The sequence below is a fragment of the Polypterus senegalus genome, chromosome 4 (assembly GCF_016835505.1).
Source record: "Polypterus senegalus isolate Bchr_013 chromosome 4, ASM1683550v1, whole genome shotgun sequence".
Lineage (NCBI taxonomy): Eukaryota > Metazoa > Chordata > Cladistia > Polypteriformes > Polypteridae > Polypterus > Polypterus senegalus.
The window spans coordinates 68,597,694-68,619,586 of record NC_053157.1 but is presented as its reverse complement, the minus strand read 5'-3'; the positions used below and the strand labels follow the sequence as shown (position 1 = coordinate 68,619,586).

Below are 21,893 nucleotides of genomic sequence, written 5' to 3'. Positions count from 1 at the left end.
TTCAACATGTAGTAATAAGGTCATGTTAATGTGTTTCATATTCTACCGCTAAAGTCTGAAAACTGCTGGTGCTTTAGTGATTGTCCTAACTACTTTTTGCATTGTCACATTCAAGTTTCCTTTATTGAGTTTGCAACATAACTGTTCTCGATGGATGGGGAATGCTGTGATATGCAAAAAAGTTGGGTACCACTGCTTTGTTATTCAGTAATGCTATAAGACCCTTCTCCTTTCTGACTGTTGATGGAGCACTGTCGGTGGTAGCGGACACCAGTTTGCTCAGGTTAATTTTATTTCCCAGTCCCTTAAAAATAGCACAGAGCCAAACAATTATCCTCTCCACTTGTTTGGTCTTGAAGTGGGAGAAGTGTGAGCATTTCCTCAACAGGATCTGTGCCATTAAAAAAGCCCACCCACACCATTACTTGTGTCATGTCTGATACATCAGTTGACTCATTGATGGCCAGACTTACTTTCAAAAATATTATTGAAAATTATTTTATCTCTAGTGGCTAGTGTAAAATCAGATAGCTGCAATTATGAAATCTGACCAATTATATTGTCTTTATTTTTAAAATAATTGCAAAGAGATCCACAACACTCCAAGAAAAATTTCTTAATAAGCTCACCTTCAGTAAAAAGCCTTTGGCTCTTTACAGTGTTCCACACTATTTTATTTCATTCTATCTTCTGTGATAGAATTACTCTCTTTTATTTTGTATCACAGTAGATTTTATGGGCCATGTAGGCTTTCCAGAATTGAGTGGACTTTATCCTTTATTCAATTTCTCTGAGGGGCATATCATTTTCTAAAGTCATCAGAACAGCTTTCTTGGTGACTCTGGATATTTGCACATTTTGGTTTTGCTATACTTCTCTGACAAGCCAGACATAGAGATATATTGTTTATTTTAGTGAATGTGAATTCTCCCCATTTGTTAAATGTTTGTCTGAAATTTTGTGTTTCACCTGTATCTCTATAAATCTTATGTCTACATCATGTTGTGACACAGAAAGAAAGTAACATCACTTGAACTGAAAAGACATATAAAGCACTAGTACACCCCCTTTGAAAAAAAAAAATGATTGTGCTTGTTTGAGCAGGAATTTAAATACTAAACATGATTCTTAGACTTGTATGAACTTCTTACTACCTAGGGACCACAGAAAACATTTTATTGGGCCGTGTGTCGAGTAGCTTGGCTTTATGTGAATTATTATGGTAGTTAAGGAATTGCACGTGTCTTTCTTGCTGTGAGAACTTCCTCTAAACAGAGAGCTGTTAGTTAGAGTTTGGGAGAGTTAAAAAAAAAATGTAATTTTGTCTTTTACATTAAAGAAAGAGTAAAGAGAATCTGGGGAGTCATACTGTGCATGGAGACGAACAGCAAAGTATAAGAAAAGAAAGGCATGTCTCCAGCAGAAGTTAAAAGAGAACGAGTTCAGACCTTTTTATTTTATTCTTTAATTAAAAGTGTGGTTGGTGAATCTTGTAAATGTGTCCCTTGTGAAGTTTACACATTCAAATGACGATCTGGGATTAGGGATATCCTGTGAAGTATCAAGCGCTGCAAGGAAATGACACATGATCAGTGATTGAGGAGCAAGGGAAATTGGAGACCCTTGTTAAGCAATGGGTGCTGGATCTCTAGACAACAATGTAATAAAGCTGATTATCTTTGTTCTCCAATAACACATGCACTGCAGTTCTAAAAGAGATGTGTTGCACAGTATAAATTGCTGTACTACTGCCAGGACCGCCACTAGGAGAGATGGGCTGAGGGTAAGCAGCAGGTATTGCATACAATTTAGTCCCTCTTTTCCCCATCTCACAAAAATTTCAAACCAACCTCAAAATCAGTAATGTTTCATCATCAGGGCTTGCACAGAAATCAATACTAGACCTCACCCTTCTCAACAAATCATTGCAAGATCCAAATTCCATTTTCTTAAAACAAAGTTACTTGCTTTTATAAATGCACTGCCCGCAGTAAGAAACCATAAGAATGTACATTTCTGTACCTCATTCATATGTGACAATTGCGTGTGCAATACCTGATTTTCTATATATCACAGAACAGTATCATTGACTAATGAATGACCTACAAATGACAGCACACTGCAAGACACCAACTGCACCATGATAAAGTCAGATAACGCACCCAACTTAATTTTGGTGAACCCGACACTACCCTCCTCTTTTTCACACACCCTGAAATGCCACTCACAACCCACATTAGGAAAGCCTGCTTTAGACCCACAGGGTTTAATAAAAAAAAAAAAAACACTCACAAGGGAAAGTACTGCTGGCCTAAAGGCACAATACTGGGTCAGATTCTGCTTTCTCAATACATGTTATTAATGGAGATACAATTCAGTAGCACAGGAGCAATTTTCATTCATATGCTGAGGACACCCAGTTATTTACTGTATACTTTCTTATTTACAATATTAATTAGTTTTATTGATGTAAAACCATGGATGTCTTTAATTACACGATTTCCTTTTGGTACGTGGCAACTTTGTGAATTAGTAATGCATCAATAAACTTGCTACAGATTGGCACTGACTTTTATCTTTGTTTTTCAAACCAAACTAACAATAGGCTTATAAAAGTTGATCTTTTGCCATTTTTATGACACAAATAATGACAGCCTCTCGCATACTCTGGGCATCTACTGTTTGGATTTGGTGTTCTTTAAGAAAGTGGAAAAGTTAATTGTAATTACAAGGGTTCAAAGTTTCAAATTAATTTTAGCACTCTACTTGAGCAATGCATTTATATAATTTCAATGACATTTTAACAAGCAGTCCTCATAATTCGTTTCCTAATTTTATAAAGGCTAAGTAGTCTACAATAACAGAGATATGAGAAAAAGAAAAGTGAAGTCCAAGGAAGATACTTATAAAATGTCTAGAAGAGTTTAAATGAAGTGGGCTGCTCATGCAGAGCCATGAGTGTTTGTTTTGCAGCCTTTAGTAACATCTCATTTAATACTTTTGTTTAAAGACCCACAATACATTTTTCTGTTCTGGTCTCGGATACTTTATTGATGCATTTCTATGGAAATGTTTTTGAACGCTGCCTGTCTCAGACTTTCAGTTTTACTTCATTTCCTAGTTTATTCTCTTTGTTTGCCTATTCGTTTGCTATTTTTGATCTGGAAGAATACACTACAATACAGTTCTTTTCCTTTTTTATTAATTTTTAATTATTAATAAGTGCTTCTAGACCAAGAGAATTGGTAGAAATGTAAATTAAACTTACTGATTTGTGTTTTAAATTTATACAATTTTCAAAAACATTTCATCGGACATATTTTTTATGTCCAACTTAATCCTGGCACTAATTACTCTAATTACACAAATGTTCAACCTGGTAAATGATGAGCATTAAATTGTCTGTCCTAAATTTTTTTCTCAATTGTTTCCACCTTTGTTCTCAAGTGCCCACGTCACTGCTGAGATAAAGATTTTTCTTTTAATATGTGAGAACTGAAACAACATCAGAATACATTGTTTCTATAATGCTAAATAAACAATCAGAAAAACATACAACACTAACTACTGTAAATGAGTGAATCATCTTATGTTCCCTCAATCTGTTTCTGAAAATGTTTAATGGGCTAATTTATAACAAAATGATAAATTAAGGCTTAATTATTGGATAAATTAATTTTATTTAAACCCTTGTAAGAAAACTTAAAAAGACTAATGTTAAGCAGAGTGACCAAGAATGCCCAGTGATGGACTTAAATAAGCACTAAGTTAAATATTAAAACAGGTCAGCTACATCTTAAATCTTTGATGTGTGATGACCTATAACCTATAATGCCTCAACTGAAATATTTTTTTCTATTGGAGTGCCGACTCCAATAAAAATGTCCGTGCTGCTTAGAGACTTCAACTAAGCTATAAATGCAATACATATAAATTTAACATCTAACTTTCTTGCTTACATCCTACCTTAGTGGTGCAGAAATTTCCACACTCTCTTCTTTGCAGTCATTTGCTCTTGATGGCTAAAAAAACATAATTTGAAGATTTTTATTCTATAATACATAAATATTTTTCCTATTTCTTATTTTCAGTGTTGAAGTTTAGATAAAAACTTTTTCTGGCCAAAAATATTTACTTTTAAGCTTTTGGTATAGATACTCTCAAGCTTCCAGCTAGAGCTCATAAAATATTTTCCATATTTTGATTAAATTAACTTACAGAAACTAGGGTGTAAATAGGTCACACTTTTAAAATCATGTTACCTCTGGAGAGTCCTCGGGCAGAGAAGAACCATCGCAGTCTGTGTCTTCTGACAAAGTAGCTGTATCTTCTTCATCCTTCACATCTTCTTTCAAAAAAGGGGAATCACAATCTGGAAGAAAAGCAAACATTTTCATTTCACAAGTCAGAAGCAATATTTCAAATGTTTCACATTTATTAGTCATTTTCACTAATAAACTACGGAACACACATATACATACCGTCTCACATGTGCAAGTAGGAGGGAGCTGTATGGACCAAGGGAAGGTAATTCCACGCCAGGCCAAGGGGTGGCGGGATGCACTAAACCCTCTCCTGTTTGTCTCTGCAGACCAAAAACGGGAAAACCTGCCTGGTTCAACAGTAAAGGCTTCACTTCTGGTTCCAGCGCCCAGAAAAACGTCACTTCTGGTTCTGGCACCCAGAAGAATGTCACTTCCAGTTTGTGGCACCCAGAGAAATGCGACTTCTGGTACAGCCATGTCACTTTCGGTCATGGGCTTTAAAGTCGCAATGTTTGGAACATTCATTCAGTTCAGTCTTGGACTTCAATCTATGCCCTTTTGCAGCCAGGGAAATTGTAAAGGTGGCTTCCCCAAACCTTTTTTCTGTGTTGAGGCTGATTATTTCACAATATATATATCTATACTAATAAAAGGCAAAGCCCTCACTCACTCACTCACTCACTCACTGACTCATCACTAATTCTCCAACTTCCCGTGTAGGTAGAAGGCTGAAATTTGGCAGGCTCATTCCTTACAGCTTACTTACAAAAGTTGGACAGGTTTCATTTCGAAATTCTATGCCTAATGGTCATAACTGGAAGGTATTTTTCTCCATTAACTGTAATGGAGTAGAGCTGCAAAGATGTGGGGGGCGGAGTTTCGTGTGACATCATCACGCCTCCCACGTAATCACGTGAACTGACTGTCAACGCAGTACGTAGAAAACCAGGAAGACCTCCAAAAGCGCTTAAGAAAACATGCATTATATAATTGAGAAGGCAGCGAAACAATAAGAAGCGAGCGAGTGGCATATACTACCATATTCATGATTGCTGCTACCTCGGAAAGAAAGCAAGGTGTAAACCTAAACTTTAAATTAAGTTCATAGACAGGCTACGCTGGCGTTTCACATGCCCACAGGTAATCACGGGATACAAGTTTAATGATAGGGCGGGATATAAGCGAGTTTTGATCACTTTGTAACTAAGTTAAAATTGTAGGTGAAGGGTGTGCTTATGCAAATTCGAGACTGTGTTTGTGGGGATTGACAGTTAAGGCGGGTGGGGAGTCACGTCATCATCTCCCCTCCCACCTCATTTCGCTCTGAGCTGAGCTCCGCGGCTAACGCCGTCATCCGAAGCAACTTCGTCAGACTGCCACCAAATACTCACAGAAAAATCCACAAGTTAATACACACGCTGTCTCTAGAGTTTCAACACACTGAATCCTCCAGGCACTACTTACAAAAGGTCACATTGACAATCGTGTTACGCTATTTTTAAAATCTTTCCTTTTCTTAGCACAAGCACAGCTGAGAAGCTTCGATGCATGTGCTCCATAACACGTTGAAAAATAATGCATTTAATCACACTTTGCATTACAAGCAAAGGGAGCTTTTGTCAATGCATGATTTCCTGGTACACGATTACATTGATCAGCGCATCCCGATTCATTTTACCCTCGCACCACCTTAGTTTGAGAAGAAGTATGAAAAATATGAGGTTAACACAGAAAAACAGATCACCAATTCAAGCTTTATGAATAATCGATTAAGCCATCAATAATTGTTTTGGTAAAGCCATCCTCCTTCCATTTTATAATTTTTCCGCCACTAGCCATGATTAAATGAGCGGTAAAAAGTAAGAGCGGCGAGGGTGACTTATTTAGGCAGGAATATATATGATAGCAACACTCATGACAATGTCAATCATGTTACGTTATTATTAAAATGTTTCCTTTTCTTTTCATTACTTCTTTAACACACTACTTCTCCGCTGCGGTAGCGGGTATTTTGCTATATATATAATATATGAATTACCTCCAAAGAGCGCTGAGACTTTTGATATCATGAGCGTGTCTGCAAAGCTTGGGTCTCCTGCCCAGCAAAAGTCGAGCAGCCAGCGCTTGTGCATAGCTGTGCCGGCCTTTGAGACGCTGACTTCGCTTCTGCCTTAAGTCAAAGTGAGAACTTTTAATTTTTTTCATCCGCCCCCTGAGCTATAGCCCAGACAAGTGCAAACACGGTACCCCTTTTCTACACCACGGCAAAATAATATTAAGGCGATTCACACTTTCTTTTGCACGTATACGATTATCAGGTCCTCAGTTCGGATTATGAACACACGCATACGAGTGGAGGACTCACAGTGCCATCACAGCCGATTAATGGCGGGGACGTCTCACCAGTCTACACAAGACCCACCGCGACTGTCCCCAAAAGGCGATCATAACGTCAGCGAACACATCTCTCTATACTATATAAAAGAAAAGGCAACTTTCCTTTCTTTACACCTTTTTCCTTTTATCCCAAACCAAAGCCTTTCTCTCTTAACACTGCAGGGGACACAAAACTAATTTTCTTTAAATGCCGGTAAGGCACATTACCAGAGGCACAAATTTGAACGTTCACATAGAAAATGTAATTTCAATGTACCTGTACTTCTTAAAACGTTAATGTTTTACTGTTTAATAACTTATAGACTATAATTTATTATTTTTCCCTTGCACTCAGTGACCAAACCTATATATATATATATATGTATGTATATATATATATATATATATGTGTATATGTAGATATGAATATGTGTATATATATGTATGTATGTATGTATGTATGTATGTATGTATGTATATGTGTGTGTGTGTGTGTATATATATGACAGCAGCAATCCAAGCTGTGAGAAAACAGTAAAAAGGAGGCGTGTCAGACATCGTGGTACATTTTCTGATGCAGCTACCGAAAACAACTTCATGATGCTGCCGCCAAATACACAAAACAATTACTTTGACAATAATGTTACATTATTTTAAAAATGTTTCCTTTTCTTTTTCATAACTTCTTTAACACATGACATCGCTGCGAAGCGTGGGTATTTTGCTATATATATATATATCACAGCGACACTCATAACAGTGACAAAACAATTACATTGACAATCATGTTACGTTATTTTCAAAATGTTTCCTTTTCTTTCTCTTTCCTTCTTTAACACACTACTTCTCCTGCCAAGCGGGTATATATATAAAAATATATATAAAAATATATATATAAAAATATATATATAAAAATATATATATATGTGTATATATATAAAAATATAACATGGTTGTTAATGTAATTGTTTTGTCATTGATATGAGTGTTGTTCTCATATCTATCTATATATATATATATATATAGATGGATAGAGATATATATATATATATATAGATAGATATGAGAACAACACTCATATCAATGACAAAACAATTACATTAACAACCATGTTACGTTATTTTTAAAATTTTTCCTTTTCTTTTTCGTACCTTCTTTAACACACTACTTCTCGTCTGCGAAGCGTGGGTATTCTGCTATATATATCTATATATATATATATATATATATATATATCTCTATATATATATATATACTGTATATCTATATATCTATATATCTATCTATATCTATATATCTATATATATCTATATATATATATATCTATATATATATATATCTATATATATATATATATATATATATATATATATATATATATATATATATATATATATATATATATATATATATATACAGTGGTGTGAAAAACTATTTGCCCCCTTCCTGATTTCTTATTCTTTTGCATGTTTGTCACATAAAATGTTTCTGATCATCAAACACATTTAATCATTAGTCAAATATAACACAAGTAAACATAAAATGCAGTTTTTAAATGATGGTTTTTATTATTTAGGGAGAAAAAAAATCCAAACTACATGACCCTGTGTGAAAAAGTAATTGCCCCTTGTTAAAAAATCACCTAACTGTGGTGTACCACACCTGAGTTCAATTTCCGTAGCCACCCCAGGCCTGATTACTGCCACACCTGTTTCAATCAAGAAATCACTTAAATAGGAGCTGCCTGACACAGAGAAGTAGACCAAAAGCACCTCAAAAGCTAGACATCATGCCAAGATCCAAAGAAATTCAGGAACAAATGAGAACAGAAGTAATTGAGATCTATCAGTCTGTTAAAGGTTATAAAGCCATTTCTAAAGCTTTGGGACTCCAGCGAACCACAGTAAGAGCCATTATCCACAAATGGCAAAAACATGGAACAGTGGTGAACCTTCCCAGGAGTGGCTGGCCGACCAAAATTACCCCAAGAGCGCAGAGACGACTCATCCGAGAGGTCACAAAAGACTCCAGGACAACGTCTAAAGAACTGCAGGCCTCACTTGCCTCAATTAAGGTCAGTGTTCACGACTCCACCATAAGAAAGAGACTGGGCAAAATGGCCTGCATGGCAGATTTCAAGGCGAAACCACTGTTAAGCAAAAGAACATTAGGGCTCGTCTCAATTTTGCTAAGAAACATCTCAATGATTGCCAAGACTTTTATGAAAATACCTTGTGGACTGATGAGACAAAAGTTGAACTTTTTGAAAGGCAAATGTCCCGTTATATCTGGTGTAAAAGGAACACAGCATTTCAGAAAAAGAACATCATACCAACAGTAAAATATGGTGGTGGTAGTGTGATGGTCTGGGGTTGTTTTGCTGCTTCAGGACCTGGAAGGCTTGCTGTGATAGATGAAACCATGAATTCTACTGTCTACCAAAAAATCCTGAAGGAGAATGTCGGCCATCTGTTCGTCAACTCAAGCTGAAGCGATCTTGGGTGCAGCAACAGGACAATGACCCAAAACACACCAGCAAATCCACCTCTGAATGGCTGAAGAAAAACAAAATGAAGACTTTGGAGTGGCCTAGTCAAAGTCCTGACCTGAATCCAATTGAGATGCTATGGCATGACCTTAAAAAGGCGGCTCATGCTAGAAAACCCTCAAATAAAGCTGAATTACAACAATTCTGCAAAGATGAGTGGGCCAAAATTCCTCCAGAGCGCTGTAAAGACTCATTGCAAGTTATCACAAATGCTCGATTGCAGTTATTGCTGCTAAGGGTGGCCCAAGCAGTTATTAGGTTCAGGGGCAATTACTTTTCACACAGGGCCATGTAGGTTTGGATTTTTTTCTCCCTAAATAATAAAACCATCATTTAAAACTGCATTTTGTGTTTACTTGTGTTATATTTGACTAATGGTTAAATGTGTTTGATGATCAGAAACATTTTGTGTGACAAACATGCAAAAGAATAAGAAATCAGGAAGGGGGCAAATAGTTTTTCACACCACTGTATATAGATATGACAACAACACTCATATCAGTGACAATACAATTACATTGACAATCATGTTACGTTATTTTTAACATTTTTCCTTTTCTTTTTCATAACTTCTTTAACACACTACTTCTCCGCTGCGAAGCGCGGGTATTCTGCTATATATACACACACACACACATATATATACATATATATATATTCAAGGCATTCGTAGTCTGAATCACAATCTGGCTGTATGGGTGGTTACCTACCAGGTAACGTTTGTGGTTGGTCAGCAAGTCAGCTAACATCTGCCACGGTGCCCTCTTTCAGTTGCGAGAAGCAGATCATAGAATGGTTGACATAGTTTTACTGTCAAATAATGCAAAGAGTATGCAACACATGTTTCGCCCTAATTCTGGGCTCATCAGGCATACACACTCACTGCACTCCCTCTCAGGAATCGAACATTGGACATCAGCACTAGAGGCGAAGCCTCTTGCATTGCGCCACGGCGTGTGGTTTGTTTATTTGACAGTATGTAGAGCGGGGTAATTACATTCAAGACATTTGTAGCCTGAATCACAATCTGACTGTATGAGTGGTTATCTACCAGGTGACGCTTTTGGTTGGTCAGCAAGTCGGCTAACATCCGCCTCGGTGCCCCCTTTCAGTTGCGAGAAGTAGATCATAGAATGGTTGAAATAGTTTTACTGTCAAATAATGCAAAGAGTACGCGACACGTGTTTTGCCAAAATTCTTGGCTCATCAGGCGTACACAGTCAGATTGTAATTCAGACTACGAATGCCTTGAATGTAATTACCCCGATCTACATACTGTCAAATAAATGAACCACACGCCGTGGTATATTGTGGTACATGGCCGGCCGTTCATCCCGGCCAATACCCCCCAGGCCGCCAGATGGAGCCCTCCTTGCAGCATAGAGGTGCCCCGAATGCCAGCAGGGAATTATGGACAATGGACTTTTAATGCACAGCCCTGCTGGATACCATGGGGGCTGCCAGGAGTCGCTGCAGGGAGGCCCAGAGACTATTTGCCTTACGCCCAGGAAGTATGTCATAGTCACGTGGACAAAGGGAACGATGTGCTTCCTGGGTGAAGAAAAGAAGGATTTTTATCTGACCCGGAAGTGTTCCAGGTCACATGGACAGAGAGGGTGAAACGCTTCCGGGTCAAGGAGTATAAAGGACTGTGGGAATTCCCAGACGGATGAGCTGAGTTGGGAGGTAGGGTGGCCAAACGTCTGGGAGAGGAGGATTGTTATTGTGATCGGTTTATTGTTTATTGGAGAATTGTGGAGAGGAGAGTGCTTTGTGCACATTATTATAATAAATAATAATTATTTGGACTTTTACCTGTTGTCTGATGTGTGGTCTGAGGGTACAAGGGAGCGAGAAAACCCTAATCTGTCACTGTTGGCGTAGCCGACAGGATTCTCTGGCCGTCAGTTTGGCAGAGGACCTGGAAAAAATTTACTGTGGACAGAACCCTGAGAAGGCAGCGTCACAACAGGCAGAGAAAAATCGCCAAACCTCACCTTAACCAAGGACGTCATGGGGAAGAAGAAGACAAAGCAGAGCACCAGCAACAGTGAAGGTCTAGCGCTCGGCATTGCCTGCGCTCAAGACGAGCCATGGAGCGGCTACGTGTTTCGGGAGAGATTTCCGGAGGAGGACATCTCCGACGATGTATGTGCCGGGAATGTGCTTGAGAATCTTTTTAAAATAACACATGTTGTCCCGTGTACATACCTCCCAGATGTCCATCCGAAGGCTCTGCGGGAGGCAGAAGGAAAACCCGAAGGCGATGGTGCGCTCTCATTCAGGCGAATGAATAAAACTGCCGCATTACGGGTGCCGGCGAGGGACATGTGACCTACCACGAGGGATTCCAGGAAGGTGATGTTCCATGTCCAGCTGTTTGTGGCTTCACCCAAGAAAAGACGAACTTGGTTTTTCCGAAGGGGAAAGGGGAGGCGAGCGAAGCACCGCTCTCCCTACAAAAAGGTAAGGAGGTCTGGGAAATGACTGATCAGTCCGTCGATGAATTGATACAGACGGATCGCAGTCAGCCACAAACGGCACCGCGGACCTCCGAAAAGAACTGCAAATCCCAGGCTCCCTTGCGGGACCTGTCTGAGCACGTGCCAGGAACGGGCGTGCTTATTGGCTCCCAGCCGGAGGGTAAGGCTAGTGATGGCTCGAGCCTGCCTCAGGCTGAATTAAGTAACTTTTTGGACGTGCACGAGCTGGAGAAGTTGCTTCAGCCCATGCACCAATTTTTACAGGTTGTGGAGACAATAAAGAAGATCGCTGGGGATCTAGAGCAGCGCGGCGCTTTAAGGAGGGTGGATGAATTCCTACGGCGATTAGGTCGGGAGTCTCCCATCATGATTGATGTGGCGGTACAGGTGAGTTTTACCGGTACTGTACAGAATAAAGGGACACAGAGTGACACGGGCCCGCGGTTAATTAGTAGCGGGTGCCAAGTCACTACGAGCCCTACAAGTGAATGTGGTGTGATGACAGAAGGGGTGGTGGAAGTGCCGATCGTACCAGAGCAGCTGAAAAGTGCTGTCTCTTGGAGCGATGCGGTGCTGAAGACGCCGCCTCTGGTTACTTTAAAGTCAAAGGGCGTGCAGCCAGTGAAAGGGCTCTCTTTCTCTAATAAAGAGACCCAAACTGTGGATAAGCCCCAGATTAAACAGGAGATCCCAAGAATAAAGAGGGTGTCTCCTGACAAAATTAAGCAGCGAGCTGAGAGTATAGAGGCGGCTGTGGAACCTTCATCAGCGAGAAAAGGGGCGGAGACTGATTTCCCCGAGTGTTTTCAGCGTCACAGGGGGAGAATTCCGGGAGGACAGAGATGGTGTTTTGGATGCCAACGGCCGGGACACATTTGGCACAACTGTCCTTGGAGAACGGGGGATAAAGTGGATCACAGTTTTGAAATTCCCCCTAGGTTCTCCAGGGACTACTTCAGAAAGCACAGCCAAGGTCCGACCAGAAGTCCTTCTTGGAGGAAGACAACCCTCGCAGGACTGAACACTCTAAACCACCGTTTTTCACGGGTTGGGGGAGTATTGTGGTACATGGCCGGCCGTTCATCTCGGCCAATACTCCCAGGCCGGCAGATGGACCCCTTCCAGCAGCATAGAGGTGCCCCGAATGCCAGCCGACTTTTAATGCACAGCCCTGCTGGATACCATGGGGGCCACCAGGAGTCACTGCAGGGAGGCCCAGAGACTATTTGCCTTACGTCCAGGAAGTACGTCATAGTCACGTGGACAAAGGGAACGATGTGCTTCCTGGGTGAAGAAAAGAAGGATTTTTATCTGACCCGGAAGTGTTCCAGGTCACATGGACAGAGAGGGTGAAACGCTTCCTGGTCAAGGAGTATAAAGGACTGTGGGAAATCCCAGACGGACAAGCTGAGTTGGGAGGCAGGGTGGCTAAGCGTCTGGGAGAGCAGGATTGTTATTGTAATCGGTTTATTGTTTATTGGAGAATTGTGGAGAGGAGCGTGCTTTGTGCACATTATTATAATAAATAATAATTATTTGGACTTTTACCTGGTGTCTGATGTGTGGTCTGAGGGTACAAGGGAGCGAGAAAACCCTAATCTGTCCCAATATATACTGTATATATATATATATATATATATATATATATATATATACTAATAAAAAGCAAAGCCCTCACTGACTGACTGACTGACTGACTCACTGACTCATCACTAATTCTCCAACTTGCCGTGTAGGTAGAAGGCTGAAATTTGGCAGGTTCGTTCCTTACAGCTTCCATACAAAAGTTGGGCAGGTTTCATTTCGAAAGTCTATGTATAATGGTCATAACTAGAAGATATTTTTCTCCATTTACTGTAATGGAGTTGAGCCTCCCACGTAATCATGCAGTACGTAGAAAACCAGGAAGAGCTCCAAAAACCGCTGAAGAAAACATACATTATATAATTAAGAAGGCAGCGAAACAATTAGAAGCGAGCGAGTGACATATAAAACCATATTCAGCGGCTCACGTGAACCGACGCAGTGCGCAGACAAAAACAACAGTTCCAAAAGAGTGCTGAACAAAAACCGAATTACACTGCTATGCTCAAATAGACAAACCACACGCCGTGGCGCAATAGTAGAGGCTTCGCCTCTAGCGCTGGCGTCCGAGATTTGATTCCCGAGAGGGGGTGCACTGCGGTTAACGCAGAAAGACAGATCACCAATTGAAGCTTTATGAATAATGGATACTTTATTCGCGATCAATGATTGTTTTGGTAAAGCCATACTCAGTGTATTCATTAGATGAACGGTAAAAAAGTAAGAGCGAGGGGAGGGTAACTTATTGAGGGACGCAGGCAAAACCACAATAGCACGCAGGCTCGATGTACTGTAGTGTGCGTCAACTCGATCTGAATTGCGCGATCGAGAAGTTCAATTTAGTCCATATGTGTCAAACTCAAGGCCCGCAGGCCACATCCGGCCCAGTGTGTAATTATATCCGGCCCGCGAGATCATTTTATATATTATTGTTATTAATGGCCCGGGGATATGAAGCGCTGGTAACACAATAAACTACAGATCCCATAATGTAGCGCTTCAGCTGCCTTGCCGAACACTTACCGCGTTAATCAAGTCTAGCTTATGATGCTGCAAGTTATTGTGAAGCTAGCCCACACGATGCTGAAGAGAAAAGGTGATTCTGAACATAGAGCCTTTAAAAACCGATGGGAGGCTGACTATATGTTTACTGACATTGCCGGTAAACCCGTGTGTCTCATTTGTGGAGCTAATGTGGCTGTAATTACAGAATTTAATCTAAGACGGCACTATGAGACAAAACATCAAGATAACCTGAAAGACCTGAATGCAATGCACAAGATACAGAAAGCAGAAGAGTTAAAAAAGAATCTGACACTTCAACAGACGTTTTTACCCGTGCAAAAGCACAAAGTGATTTCAAGTGAAGCTACTTTTATAGGAGACACAAATGCACCAGTGCAACTTGCCCCACTTTCCCTGTTGCCAAGTAATGTTGAACCAAGTCGACACTACGGTGTTCCCAAATATGCACTTTGCTGATAAACTGAGCGCACTGCGCACTGAGTTCGCACGGCGCTTTGGTGACTTTGAAGAACAAAAAAAGAATTTTGAGTTGTTTCGCAACCCATTTGCCGTTGATGTGGAAACTGCACCTGTGCACATTCAGATGGAGGTGATTGAGCTGCAGTGTAATGGCACACTGAAGGCAAAGTACGATATATATATCTAGTATCTCAGACTACGAATGCAATGAATATATATATTGTGGAAGACTGCCGGCTTCGAGGCGGTCCGCACCCCCAGGCCGACAGGAGGAGCTCTCCAGACAGCGGGATCGTGCTCCGAGGTCCAGCAGGGCCTTATGGACTCTGTGGTGTGTATACACAGCCCTGCTGGATACCTTGGGCGCCACCAGGAGTCGCTGTGGGGGGACTTATGGGCTCCGTTGTGCCTTATGACCCGGGGGTACGTCACGGTCATGTGACAGGAAGGTATGGCGTGCTCGGGTTGAAGTAATGGACTGATTGCCCTGACCCGGAAGGAGTAGGGAACTGTGGACTCCTGGGACAGGAACACCTCCGGGTCAGGGGCTATAAAAGGACGCTGCCTCAGTCCAGACACTGAGCTGTGCTGGGTGGGAGAGGAGCAAAGTGTCTGGGCGAGGAGGAGAGGTTATTGTGTGGTTATTGAGTTTATTGGTGTGTGTGTATTTGAGAAGAGTGTGGAAGGTGCTTGGTGCACTGTAAGAAAATAATAAAAGGTCTTGGACTGTTACCTGGTGACAGGAGTCGTACCTGAGGGTTCGAGGGTGCACTACTGCCCCCTACTGCCACACTGGCGTAGTCGGCAGGATTCTCTGGCCGTCTGTTGGCAGAGGACCTGCATAACAAACAAATTTTGTGTGGGCAGACAACCCTCAGGGGATTCCCCATCTGTACACGGAGGTGCACAACACCACCCACTGCCAAGGAAGCGGCAACACGGCGTGCTATCCCGCTCTACAGGACCATGGGAAAGAAAACGGGAAAAAAGAAGGTCAGTCCCAGCCGCCTGCAGGGCATGACGGACGCCCGATGTCCTGGACCCTCCTGACGGGGCGAGGAAGACAGAGCGCTGATACGGGCCAAACAAGCCCGGCCGCGAAGACCGGGACACGGACAATTGCCGGCGCATCATACTCCCTAGGCGGTCGGGGGTGCCGCATTCCATTGCGGAGGCGGCTGCAGGTAAACCGCCCGGCGTCCGTCTTTTTCCTATTTTGCAGACGTCCGCCGGGAGGATTGCAGCGGCGTCTTGGATGACGGCCTCATGCCTCGGCAAAATGGCCGCGGCTCCCAGAAGGCAAGTCGCGGTGAAAGGCGGCTAGAGACATCCGCGGTTGGGGACAACAGACTGGTCACCCGCGGGGGGTGTCGGGACGGTGGAGGAAATCCGGAGTCCGCCGACGAGGCCGGTCGTCCCCTAACGGGTCCGAGCCTCCTCGAAGGGGAGGAAAGCGGGCGCCGCCGAAAGAGAAAGCCGCCGACAAAGAGGGACGGGTTGTGGCTGGCGAGTCTGCCGCGGTAAAGGAGAAGGCAGATCGCAGCCGGCTTGTAGTAGCCAGCCGTCCCTCTGAAGACTCCAACTCCCAGGAGCCTGTGCGCGACCCAGCGGAACACGTGCCTGGAGGCGACGTGCTCATTGGTTCCCGGCCGGAAGGTAAGCTCAGCGCGGAAGCGACAATGCAGCCGGCCGTGATAACTGACTGTTTGGACTTACGGGTCTCGAAATACCTCGAGCCCCTGCACCGTTCTTACAGGACTTACAACAGCTGAAGGAACGTGTGGAGGACTTGGGAGCGGCGGCTGCAGCCCGTTAAAGCGTCTACAGGACTACGTGCAGCGGCTGGGCGGGAACCTCCGGAGATGATCGATCGCGGGAGTACAGGTGAGTCCCTCCGTGTCGTAGAGTGTAAGGGGACACAGTGCGATCGGGCACCGCTGAGAATGAGTAGCGCGTGTCAAAGCACTGTGTGCCCGACAAGGGACTGGGGCATGATGACCGAATGGTCGGCGACGGAGCAAGCGGCCCGGGGCATGCGGCGTGGCGTGGCTTTCGGAGCAGTACGGCTCCCGAGGACCCGACCGGTCATAAATGCGGGTAACGCCGGTGATGGGAGTGCCGGCGGAGCGCCGCTTCGTGCGGTGCAGCTGACTGGTGCTGTTCATCGGGCGAGGCGGTGCTAATGAAGCCGGCTCCTAGTAAGCGTAAGGAACGGGTGTGCAGACAGTAAAGAGGCTCCCCTCTTTCCATGGAGAGTCTCAGGCTGAGCGCAAGCCCCAAATCAAGCGGGAGATCCCCAAAAGGAAAGGTGGGTCTCCGACATAATGAAGAGAAGGCTTGAGGGCAGCCAAGCGGCGTAATGCCCTCCCTGGCAGGTGAAGGCGGAGTTGGCGCTGGCGGAGTTCCCGAGGTGTTTTGGTCCCGCAGAGGGAAGCAACCGGGAGGGCTTCGCGCTGCTATAATTGCCGGCAACGGGCCCACGAGGCGCTATTGTCCCGGGGGACAGGAAGTACACCGTCCCTCCAAGGTTCGCTCGAGGACAGGGACAAGCATTCAGGGCCGGATGGCGCGTCCTCCTGGAGGAGGGCGTCCCTTTGGGGCGGACGCTCCGCCCCAGAAGTCGTCACTAAGGGGAACTGTGGAAGACTGCGGCTTCGAGGCCGGTCCGCACCCCCAGGCCGACAGGAGGAGCTCTCCAGACAGCGGGATCGTGCTCCGAGGTCCAGCAGGGCCTTATGGACTCTGTGGTGTGTATACACAGCCCTGCTGGATACCTTGGCAGCCACCAGGAGTCGCTGTGGGGGACTTATGGGCTCCGTTGTGCCTTATGACCGGAGTACGTCACGGTCATGTGACAGGAAGGTATGGCGTGCTCGGGTTGAAGTAATGGACTGATTGCCCTGACCGGAAGGAGTAGGGAACTGTGGACTCCTGGGACAGGAACACCTCCGGGTCAGGGGCTATAAAAGGACGCTGCCTCAGTCCAGACACTGAGCTGTGCTGGGTGGGAGAGGAGCAAAGTGTCTGGGCGAGGAGGAGAGGTTATTGTGTGGTTATTGAGTTTATTGGTGTGTGTGTATTTGAGAAGAGTGTGGAAGGTGCTTGGTGCACTGTAAGAAAATAATAAAAGGTCTTGGACTGTTACCTGGTGACAGGAGTCGTACCTGAGGGTTCGAGGGTGCACTACTGCCCCTACTGCCACAATATATATATATATATATATATCCCGACCTGATTGTATGGGTGGTTACCTACCAGGTAACGCATGTGGTTGGTATGCCATTCGGCAAACATCTGCCACGGGGCCCTCTTTCAGTTGCGAGAAGAAGATCAAACTGCGACATATAAGCGTCTATGCGTGGAAGAGTGTGTGTCTGTCTGGCCCGGTATTACAGAAGCATGGTGTGCACATTGGCAAAACTGTATCTCTTTTACTTTTCCTCTCTCTGATAATACACAAGTGAGGCAAGCACGTCGGCAAAACAAAACCTCCGAAGAAAGGCAGTCACTTAGCCGCTAATGCACAAACGATGCGAGCACGTCTCGATATATATGTACACACACACACACACACACACACACACTGTGTATATTGAATCATACACAAGCATAAGGCTACAATTAAGAGAAACACAGGGGGAAAGATAGTAGGCTTGCACAGTTTCTGCTCTGTCCTTAGAACAGATGAGACATCTTGTTAAGAAGCCTGACATCACTTCTGCCTCATTACTGCTAGTCCTGCCACTTCCAGTCCTAGTGGTATATAAATTGGCTCTGTACAGGGAAATGGCATTAATTGTGGAATCAGATTCGAAGAAGGACAGAGCTTCATTATCAAAGCTTAAATCAAGCTTTTCAGGAGGCCTTTTGATCCAAGAGGTCAAACCATCATTTTTTTCCTTTACAACCTTAGAAATCAAAGTATATATACACACACACACCCAACTATACATACAATATGCATAAAATATATCTTTTTAGAATGCCAAAGTTAACTTAATTAATAGCCTCCAGTCTGTCAGTTTTTTAAATGTCTAATAAGAATGAATTGTTAACTATACTTCATGATTTTCTAAACTTGACCTTACCACAGCCTCCATTACTTTGGACAACATCCATCAGAGAATAACAGTTTTTGTTCTGATCAGCTTCTCTGCATATCAAAAGCCTCACAAGTCCTTTAGCTTTCCGAATAGTTGTTACTGCTTTGGTGTGAGATGCTCCTCTCATGGACTCTCCATTCACCTATAAAGATAGAAAAAGACAGTAATCGGCAGTAGTTTTATGCAGAAATATATAAAACAAATACTAGAAAATTGGCAGAAAAGCAATTTTTTTCATTGAGTAACACACTTCATTTACTAGGTGAATATTATTGTAACATTTGTTGCAACTTGTGTATCACTGATCATTAACACCTAGTAGCTAAGTAGTATCTAAGCAAGTGTCTTAGATGATAACACAAAGACCCATTTTTCCATTAAAATAAAACAGCAAAACCTAAAAAAATGGAATCATATATCAGGAATGTCATGCCTGGAGGGCAGCAATCCTTTTTTTTAATCACAATGCAATCAGTAAATAGAAAAGTTGCAATGACATTTGATATTCTTTGACTTTTCATAAAGATAAACAGCATTTTCAGCAGTTAATGGCTTATTGAGATGTGATTTGCATGTGAAATATGTGCCTTGCCTGGTGAGGTGTGACATTGGTTCAAAGAGATACAAAAACATAGCACAAAGAAAATAGTCAAAAAAGGAGTAAAGTGCAGAAGCTGCCCAATAAACAGTGATATACAAGAACACTAGTGATTTATATTCTCATTTTGAATTTTTTGCAATTTTCCTGGCACCGTATAAGTTAGTTAATTACCATTTGTTTGCTGCATTGGATGGAAAACAGGACCGTGTCTTGGAAGGGATGCAAGTCTCTCACAGGCCACACATGAGCATGCATACACACAACACACACACACACCCATAGAGGGCCAATTTACAAAGCAAGTCAACCTAACTGTTTGCAACTAAAGTTCCTGCATATATTAATACAACAAAAGAAAACAACTATGATAAAGAACAAGCACGGACATGACTAGTACAGTTTTAGAGCTGTAATGCCCAGGTCTTGTACATTTGGACATATTTAAAAAAATGATTTAGAGACAAAGACAGATCATAGCAATTTATACTGATTAAACTTCAGGTGAAATCAACATGCAAGCTCCAGAACCTTTGTTAATTCAACAGAAGCCACAAATGCAGCAGTCTAACTTAACATGGTGGCATGCTTTAAAGATAACATGCACGGAATACTTCCAATCACTCTAAGACCAAGAATGGACATCTCTGTATTATACCAGCTAAAAAAAAACAATTTCATTACCTGGAGCAACTGGTCACCAACTTTCAACTCTCCTGTTAGGTCTGCTAGACCTCCAGGGGTGATCGACTTGACAAAAATGCCATTTTCTCCACCCACTACTGAAAAGCCTAGCCCTCCTGAAGCTGGTTTTTCAAGCTGCAATTCAAATATATTGCCCTGTGAAAATAAAACAGGAAGGACAGCATTAAGAATATCTGTCAAATGTCTGAACGTGTGATTCAGCACTGTTGGGGTTTTAATTTTTGACTTCTTTTTTAATCAGACATCAATTGTCATTGCTTTCTTCCTGATTCACAGCCTCTTTCAATTAAAGTATTACCTAGTTTAGGAACCATTTACTTCCACTTTTTTATTTTAATTATTGCACTTCTCACAATAATCAGGTTTATGTCATCTACTGCTGAATACATACTTCCTATGTTGTTTCAAAAATTTTCGTCTAGAACATTCAAGCTAATCTGCACACATTGTAGTAAAAAGGAGCTCTCTAGTACTCTTCACAGCTTTGTCCCACACTATTGTACTGAAAGATGATGTTAGATGGAAAAAATCAGAATAAGGCCTGTATATATATCATCATGGATTACAACAATGTAGCTAATTGCTGTAAGAACAGTAGTATAAGTTTATTTTATATTTGATGGGTGTCGGAGTAGTCTTGTGTACTGTCTTTAGTCTTCAGCATCAATGCCATCATTTCAATTAAGTTTAATTAATGGGTCTGACAATCCACCTTCTCCTTTTTTTCCCCTCTTAAAGCCAGTAATAACAGGCATAACTCATCTACCATCGGCAGAGTCTCACTTGCTCTGCAATGAAATTGTTAGGTATGCAACATTGATCAAGCCCGGTCACCTACTGACTAGGATAATATCAACAGACCTATAGAATAGGTCACAACAAGTAGAAATACACTTTGGTCACTGACAGTGTGCAAGTTTTGCATTGTGGTTTATGCGCAAGGCTTCACATGCATACACCCACTTATGAGCAATTTAGTGAAATTTTGCAGCAAGCAAGCAAGAGAACTTAGAATTAGCTGTGAAGCAGCTGGGGCAGAGAAGGCAAGAATCCCAATAGTTAATCATATTCCTTAATTGTTTACCATGATATAAGGTTAAAATTAACATATACTTTGTTATGAATAAAAAAAAAAAGTTGAAAACAAGGTAAACCATTATTACTTCAATACTAGTTACAAACAAAAGAAATCAATTACAAGCAGCATTATGACAAAAACAAATAGAAATCACTTTTTAAATACTGAAAGAACTTTTTCACTGGATTAAATACAGAGGATATTTTGCAAAGTAGTGATGACTTCTATGAGAGAACTGTATCACAATAAAGTCAGATTATGTATTTTACTTTATCTAACATTTGAGAAAGCTTTAATGTTCCAACAGTGCTACTGTCACAAATATTCAAGACTTCCTCATTAAGTAATGGATAATAATCTTTCTAAATCAGAAGGCTTCATTATAAACATATCTTGCCTTATTCAGTCACAGAAAAAAATATAAAAAATAAGACTCTGCGCTTTTAACAGGTATACTGGAGAATGTGAAAATGCTCCTTACTATTAGCCCAAAGACTGCAGAATGTGATCAGCCTCCTCTTTACTAACACTGGAACCCACTTAATGGTCCCAGCATGATAACTTAATGCAGCTCTAGAAATAGATCACTGCTGTGTTCAATTAAAGGTGTGTGGCACTGTAAAGGGCAAATTGAATCTCAGAATAACTCTGAAGGTCAATCTGATGAT

The 21,893-nt window shown here is 42.1% G+C and overlaps 1 protein-coding gene across 3 annotated transcripts in view; it reads right to left on the bottom strand.

Moving 5' to 3' along the window:
* The window catches only part of ptpn13 (protein tyrosine phosphatase non-receptor type 13), a 344,308-nt gene that overhangs the window by 22,122 nt on the left and 300,293 nt on the right, over positions 1-21,893 (bottom strand). For all 3 annotated transcript variants that reach the window (XM_039750815.1, XM_039750816.1, XM_039750817.1), the window contains 4 exons: positions 20,127-20,282; positions 18,830-18,986; positions 4,263-4,372; positions 3,967-4,022 (listed from right to left, as the gene is read on the bottom strand). In XM_039750815.1, coding sequence (XP_039606749.1) covers positions 3,967-4,022; positions 4,263-4,372; positions 18,830-18,986; positions 20,127-20,282 — 479 coding nt within the window. The remainder of the gene's footprint in view (positions 1-3,966; positions 4,023-4,262; positions 4,373-18,829; positions 18,987-20,126; positions 20,283-21,893) is intronic.